This window comes from Squalius cephalus (genome assembly GCF_949319135.1).
Source record: "Squalius cephalus genome assembly, chromosome: 13".
Lineage (NCBI taxonomy): Eukaryota > Metazoa > Chordata > Actinopteri > Cypriniformes > Leuciscidae > Squalius > Squalius cephalus.
This window is the reverse complement of record NC_137134.1, coordinates 6280022-6288708: the sequence shown is the minus strand read 5'-3', so window position 1 is coordinate 6288708 and position 8687 is coordinate 6280022. Positions and strand designations below refer to the sequence as shown.

General features: G+C 32.9%; 1 protein-coding gene across 1 annotated transcript; it reads left to right on the top strand.

Moving 5' to 3' along the window:
- Positions 1-2406: 2406 nt before the first annotated feature.
- On the top strand, positions 2407-6822 carry LOC307170268 (cocaine- and amphetamine-regulated transcript protein). The gene is made up of 3 exons (XM_079891351.1): positions 2407-2783; positions 2874-2957; positions 6632-6822. Exons 1-3 carry the CDS (start codon positions 2655-2657, stop codon positions 6737-6739), a joined length of 321 nt encoding a protein of 106 aa, XP_079747477.1. The 5' UTR covers positions 2407-2654; the 3' UTR covers positions 6740-6822.
- Positions 6823-8687: the final 1865 nt, after the last annotated feature.

The window sequence follows — 8687 nt, the reverse complement described above, 5'->3', positions numbered from 1 at the left end:
AAATGCAATTATTTTTAAGCTCGTGTGGTTGTAAAAGCAGTAAACACAATTAAAGTTAGTTAGAAACAGACCCAAATTTACGGAAGAGGATTAGGGCCAAGCAATAATAAAAATGAAAATAAACCATCTCGAGATTAAAGTCATTATAATGCGAGATTAAACTGGTTAAATTTCGAGAAAAAAAAGTCGAAATACAATCTTGAGAATAAACTCATTAAATATCGAGAATAAAGTCGTCGTGTTTAGAGAAAAAACTCGTTAAATTTCGAGAAAAAAGTCATTGTACAAAAGCGAGTACATTGCGTAAATTGGGCTGATTTTTTCTTCTAAAAAGACCTAGCCGCTTGCAAATTCTCTTTAAAGTTCGTATGCTAATTATTATTCTGTCATAATTAGCTAAAGTTGATAGTATTTCTTTGTTACTGAAAGAAAGTCTAAAATATAGCTTGACTAAGTGATCCAACTCTGCCATGTCCTCTATCAGTAGGCTATGCAATGAACACTGATACAGTGCGTTATTCTCTACATTTCATTTCGACTTTTTTTCTCGAAACACGACTTTTTTCTCGAAATTTAACGAGTTTTTTCTCGAAACACAACGACTTTATTCTTGAAATGTAATGAGTTTATTCTCAAGATTGTATTTCGACTTTTTTCTCGAAATTTAACGATTTTTTTCTCGAAACACAACAACTTTATTCTCGATATTTAATGAGTTTATTCTCACGATTATTTTGACTTATTTCTCAAAATTTAACGAGTTTTTTCTCGAAACACAACGACTTTATTTTCTAAATGTAATGAGTTTATTCTCAAGATTGTATTTCTAATTGTTTCTCGAAATTTAACGAGTTTTTTCTCGAAACACAACGACTTTATTCTTGAAATGTAATGAGTTTATTCTCAAGATTGTATTTCGACTTTTTTCTCGAAATTTAACGATTTTTTTTCTCGAAACACAACGACTTTATTTTCTAAATGTAATGAGTTTATTCTCAAGATTGTATTTCGACTTTTTTCTCGAAATTTAACGATTTTTTTTCTCGAAACACAACAACTTTATTCTCGATATTTAATGAGTTTATTCTCACGATTATTTCGACTTTTTTCTCGAAATTTAACGAGTTTTTTCTCGAAACACAACGACTTTATTCTCGAAATGTAATGAGTTTATTCTCAAGATTCTATTTCGACTTTTTTCTCGAAATTTAACACGTTTTTTCTCGAAACACAACGACTTTATTCTCGAAATGTAATGAGTTTATTCTCAAGATTCTATTTTGACTTTTTTCTCGAAATTAAACTAGTTTTTTCTCGCAGCACAACGACGTTATTCTTGAAATGTAATGAGTTTATTCTCAAGATTGTATTTCGAATTTTTTCTCGAAATTTAACGAGTTTTTTCTCGAAACACAACGACTTTATTCTTGAAATGTAATGAGTTTATTCTCAAGATTGTATTTCGACTTTTTTCTCGAAATTTAACAAGTTTTTTCTCGAAACACAACGACTTTATTCTTGAAATGTAATGAGTTTATTCTCAAGATTGTATTTCAACTTTTTTCTCGAAATTTAACGAGTTTTTTCTCGAAACACAACGACTTTATTTTTGAAATGTAATGAGTTTATTCTCAAGATTGTATTTCGACTTTTTTCTCGAAATTTAAAGATTTTTTTCTCGAAACACAACAACTTTATTCTCGATATTTAATGAGTTTATTCTCACGATTATTTCGACTTTTTTCTCGAAATTTAACGAGTTTTTCTCGAAACACGACTTTATTCTCGAAATGTAATGAGTTTATTCTCAAGATTGTATTTTGACTTTTTTTTTTCTCGAAATTTAACAAGTTTAATTTCGCATTATAATGACTTTAATCTTGAGATCCGTACACATTTGACACGTCACGGCAGGGTTGACATCAAATACGATGTAAAAAAAAAGCCAGTGTTTCTCTCATATAACACGTATCTGAATGTGATGAACTCATAGCTGTTGTGTGTATGTCTTCAGTCTGCTTATATGATCCTAATTTATTTTCTCTACTTTCATGGTATGGAAAAGAGCAGCATGGACATTCTTTTAAAGTTCTCTTTTAGTGTTCCACAGATTTTCAAACAGGTTTGGACCTAATCGGAGACGATCTTCTGTGTATTAAAGTCACGGTGAACCATTGGCGTAATTTTGTCTTTAAAAAGTGGAGTGAAAAGTCTTTTCAGTGTTGTAATCGACTTTAGCAAAAAATTGTGCCGATCTAATTGTTCAGTTATTCATCAACGCTGAGATGTTTTCTTTTGTTTGCAATTCCCTAAAATGGTTATTTCTTGTCACGGATGTTCCGGTGATGAAATGATGGTCTGCGGAAATAAAAACGGTTGGTAATTGTAGTCAAAGATGAGGTTAGGTGTACATGAATGGTTTGATGTTTGCGGTTCACGGGTCAGAGGTATGAATCATCTTGCTGACGTTCTTCGGTAGTTTGCATTGGCTTCGGAGGTGCTGTGAGGTCGCGACCCGTGTCAAACGCCGCGTTTCATGTTGATGCGTTTAGAAACGAGAGCATATAAACGCTTGAGATGGTCCCCCTTCTGTCACATGAGAAGAGTCGCTCACAACAGACGTCTGTCTCAAATCAATCCTGCCACTCGACACAATGGTTAGAGAACGCATCTTCCTTCTAACCGTGACCTGCTCCGTCTTGATGTTACTAGTCCGCTGCGATGATTTCCTAGAGATCCGCTCGCCAGGAGATAACATGAAGGCTCAAGAGGAGAAAGAACTGGTGAGACATCTTTTCTTAGTCAGCAAATCATTCATTCATTATAGCATTGACAGTTAAACTATAAAGGGTAAAAAAAAAAACATTTTACAGATCGAGGCTCTTCAAGAAGTTCTTGAAAAACTGAGAAACAAACAGATTCCCACCGCGGAGAAGAAGTTTGGCTGGGTTCCGTCGGTAAGTCTGTTCATTGGTCATTTTTACACATAAATATAATTAACCCTTTCATGCATGAATTATGATAACCTCAGTCAGGATTTTTTTTTTCCTATGTGTTTTTATTGCTCTTAGGGCATGAAAAACAAGAATTGATTTTTATTTTATTTTTTTACAAATTTTTCAAAGAGATCTTCAGATGTCCACTTGAGTGGACAGCATGCGGTTATGGTTTAAACTGAAGATATACTGTATTAAATATAAGACAATAATCAAACAGATAAAGTATGTGAATTTAACAAACTAATCAATGCAATTATATCAAATCATGTGAAAACTATAAAATATATACAAAAAATATAAATGCAAAATATTGCAAAGGCTTCATATAACTTCATACAAGTTGCACTTCGCGTATCTTTGATATCAGAACATGAGGACGTGATTCCATCAGAATTTTCTACAGTCTGTCAAGGTATAACTGTGGAAACCACTCAGATGCTCCCTCCAGTGCACCAGAGTATGGAGATTTACCCTTATTAGCTCATCATTCTGATTATGTTCAAGATGGACATGCACATTTCTATCATAGCCCTCCTCTGAGAAAACCTAGCGATACGTTTTTTCAATCTCATCTGAAATGATCAGTGTTGGGGGTAACGCATTACAAGTAACATGCATAACGCATTCAGATTACTTTTTTGATGTTACAAGTAAAGTAATGTGTTACAAGTAACATGCATTACCTAATCAGATTACTTTTTGATCTAACAAGTAATTAACTACAAGTAATGTGCATTACATAATCAGATTACTTTTTGATGTAACGAGTAAAGAAACGCATTACAAGTAACATGCATTACATAATCAGATTACTTTTTGATGTTATGAGTAAAGAAACACATTACAAGTAACATGCATTACGTAATCAGATTACTTTTTGATGTTATGAGTAAAGAAACGCATTACAAGTAACATGCATTACATAATCAGATTACTTTTTGATGTAACGAGTAAAGAAACGCATTACAAGTAACATGCATTACATAATCAGATTACTTTTTGATGTTATGAGTAAAGAAACACATTACAACAACGCGCATTACATAATCAGATTACTTTTTGATGTTATGAGTAAAGAAACGCATTACAAGTAACATGCATTATGTAATCAGATTACTTTTTGATGTTATGAGTAAAAAAACACATACAATAACGTGCATTATGAAATCAGATTACTTTTTGATCTAACAAGTAAAGTAATGCATTTCAAGTGTCATACATTATGTAATCACATGACGTTTTTCAATGTCAATGAAAATTACATTCTAATAATACAAATACATTTATTTACAGTAAAAAAAGTCAATGCATATTAAGTTTTTAAGTTTTAAGTTTCAAAAACATTATTCACATTATAATTATGAATTGTAGCTGAAATATTGCAGTTGATGCATGACGTCCACTACAGTGGACATGTGTTTAATCAGAGTTTTCTCTCAATCTAAAATCAAAACTTGGAAAATTTTACTGTGATATGACTCATTAGATATTGCTTGATGCTGCAATATTTTTTTTACCTACAAGAGTCTCCTAGGATAGAAGGAATGGGTGGATATTTCGGAGCAACTTGGCATGTCTGACTGACCCTTGGCCATCTTGGTTTGGAGGGGTAAAAAATCGAAACACAACGGCTTGCCACTTGGTTGCAATTTATAGGATGATGCACCAGGGTCCAATGAAGAGATTGATGTGCAACTTTGCCATAAAAACCCGTGCAAATTCAAGAAAATGCTTTTTTAATAGCTGTCTACTGTAGTGACCACTATGCGTGAAAGGGTTAATTACATAAGCAATAACAATGTGTAATTGGCACTTTAAAACTTTATTAATTATAACTTGATTATTTACACAATGACATGAAAATAAACAGGATGGAAATAAAGAGCTAAAGTTTTTGTTAAGTGAGGAATTTTTTTTTTTTTTTTTTTTTACATATTTTTAATTATGTTATCATACCAATTTCTTTAATTTTATCAGACTTTCTTTTCTTAATCAACTTTTAAAGGGGAATAAACCAACTAATTCCTCAAAACATCAATAATTCATCAAATCCATTTCCAATCCTGTTGTTTAAACATTAAGGAACTTGTTTTTCCGAACTGAAGGGATTGACTAAAAAAGCGCGGTCACGTCCCTCAAGACTAGTTTGAGCACGCCAAATTTCTCTAGAGTCGGTCCATAGACCTTATTCACAGCAGCGCCATCTTTGATGTTTAACGGGAATAAAAGCGAACACTTGAACTTACATTAGCGTGATAAATACTATCTAAAACCATCTTTGGAAAAACCTTATTTGAGGTGTAATTTGATGTTTTAATTTTGCTCGCGTCCCATTAGATTACATGGAGAGGGCGGGGCTTAAGACCTTACCGCAGCCAGACACCAGGGGGCGATAGACATATCTTGGTTTACTTTACTTTTCAGGATTTGTGACACGAGTTGGACCAGAGAATGTCTAATAGGAAGAGAATTGGCACTCTCTGCTTACTTCCGGTTTCTGGACTGGCTGCAATAACACGTCTCTGTCCATGCGGGGGCGCTCGCAGGCGAGTGCAGAATGAATGGAGGTTTATGGCGAAATACCCCTCAAAATCCACTTTTCTCAGGATATAATTTTTTGTCTAGTAATTTGAATGTTGTATTCGAAAGGAGATGCACAGAAATTACACATTGCTGGGTGTTAGATTTTTTAGAGTCACTTATTTGCTTTAAAAAGTCTTTTAAAATGTCAATGACGTCAGAATGCTGACGTCATTAGCAGAATGCTAGCGTGTTATGGGCAACAACAACTCAACCTGTAAGAAATCGAAAAGAAATAACTACTCGTTCATTCAACTTTCGACCTATAACCCATGTTGAACTTGCAAAACCTACAATAAAATCTGAGATTTCTCAACAGCAATCGGGTGAAAGAGACACATTTAGCCGCCTAGCCCCATAGACTCCCATTCAGTCTGCACTCGCCCGCGATCACCTCCAGTGGAACTCTAATGGAACTGCAACCAAGACCGATACAATGGGGCTAATAGGAAGTGCCAAGGCTCTCCGTAGACGGGCTCTGGTTGGACACAAGTGTGCTGCACAAGTCCTGAAAAGTGAAGCCAAAACATGTCGATCGCCCCCTGGTGTCTGGCTGCGGTACAGGTCATTTGTATGCATTTGCAAACACAGTACACTTCAGGAAACTTTCTTCACAGACACTGCAACGGTTGTGATAGGACATCACATGTCTGTTTTTATATACATTAACATCAACATGTAACAAATTAAATCCAGAAAGTAAAAATATACAACCTACTTCACTTTTGTTTCATTTTTTTTCTACTATGAAAGTCAATGGCTATCGTCAACTGTTTGATTATCAATCAAATATCAAATTTTGAATTTTCATTTTTTTTTTTTTTTTTTTTTTTTTGTGAACTATCCCTTTAACAGAATGGGAAGCATATTGTGAACATAAGAAGATGGTTGAAACATTTTGTTTAGAGAAAGGACAAAAAGAGGAAGATACTGTGATTATATTGCAAAAATAAATTGCTTAATAAAGAGATTGTTCAAGCTGTATTCAGCACACACTCATGTAATTACAATGTATTGCAAAAACAGTGATGAACTGATCAAGTGTGTGTCAGTGTGATGCAGGCGAGCAGTGTGCGGTGCGGAAAGGCTCTCGCTTCGGGAAGCTGTGCAGTTGCCCAGGAGGAACCAGCTGCAGTTTCTCCATCCTCAAGTGCTTGTGAAAACATCTCCCACTCCGTTTATTGTGCACATGCTGTTTGTTGTTTCCAGTCACAGTTGTAACATGTTTTATCAAACCGACGCATAAAATAAATGCATGCATTTTTGTATAAATCTCTATTTTTATTCAAAGTCTGATTACTCTGAGAGCATGTAAAACATTAAATGTCGTACTACTGTTTCATATTCTTGTTGACTTTTATAAGAGCTTGCAACTTCATGACCGGCCACAAGGTGGCGCTAAGGGTATGTGTATTCCCTGATGAATGTGAAACCTATATGAATCAGGAGTTGGTGTCATATCAGAGGGAGCTATAAAATATATTTTAATTGGTTAGTAGAACTAGGGACATGTTTAAGGTCAGGATCTTTACCTCCTATTAATTAAGAGTCTACATAAAATATTTTAACTTTAAATACAAATATTTGCCACACTGCAACAAGGTTATTGTGTAAATAATTACACTCTTGCAATTTTAGCAAGAAATTGCGACCAGTCAACCTTTAGCCTCATTTTTAATGCCAATTTGCATGCATGTCATTGCATTGCATATTAAATGGTCTCTTTTTTATTCAACGCCACAAGAACAGGAGTTATTAGCCTATATAGTAATATTAAAGTTGTGATGATAGGCTCGTCTTCCCTATATTGTGAAGTATATCCGAGTGAAACGGCTCACGAACAAGAACAAATGTGACGAACAAAGTTAGGGAATTACATTTGAAAATATTGCATAATATACAGTACCAGTCAAAAGTTTGGAAACACTACTATTTTTAATGTTTTTGAAAGAAGTCTCTTATGCTCATCAAGCCTGCAGTTAAAAAAAAAAAAAAAAAAAAAAAAAAAAAAAACAGTAATATTATGAAATATTATTACAATTTAAAATAATGGTTATCTTTTTTAATATATTTTAAAATGTAATTTATTTTTGTGATGCAAAGCTGAATTTTCATCAGCAAGTACTCCAGTCTTTGGTGTCTTATGATCCTTCAGAAATCATTCTAATATGATGATTTGATACTCAGTTATTATCAATGATGGAAACAGTTGTGCTGTTTAATATATATTTTGGAATACTTTTTTCAGGATTCATTGATGAGTAAAACGTTAACAGCATTTATTCATAAAAACAGCATTTATTCAAAATAAAAACATTTCTAACAATATAAATCGTTACCATCACCTTTTATCAATTTAACGCATCCTTGTTGAATTAAAGTACTAATTTCTTTAAAAAAAAAAAAAGTTATTGTTCCCAAACTTTTGAACGGTAGTGTATATTGTTACAAAAGATTTCTATTCTAAATAAATACATTTCTTTTTAACTTTTTATTCATCAAATAATCCTGAAAAAAGTATCTCAGTTAAGCAGCACAACTGTTTCCAACATTGATCATAAATCATCATATTAGAATGATTTCTGAAGGATCATAAGACACCAAAGACTGGAGTACTTGCTGATGAAAATTCAGCTTTGCATCACAAAAATAAATTACATTTTAAAGTATATTAAAAAAGAGAACCATTATTTTAAATTGTAATAATATTTCATAATATTACTGTTTTTTTTTTTTTTAACTGCAGGCTTGATGAGCATAAGAGACTTCTTTCAAAAACATTAAAAATAGTAATGTTTCCAAACTTTTGACTGTTACTGTATATCCCACAAACTTGTTTATCTCAAAATTCACACCTGTTGATAATTTTTGTAGTTTTTGTAAGACAGAACAAGAATCGTTAACTCTTTTATGGTTGTTCATTTTGTATTACATTCTGGAAAGCACAATAACAATTGAAGGGAAACAGATTATTTCCTATTTTGATTGTAAAGATAGAAATTTATGTAATATTGTAAATCTCTTTATTTTACTAGGTAAGTTCCATATTCATAAAGCAACATTTTCCAAATCAAGACCATGCTTTAAATTATTCCAAATTGAAACTGA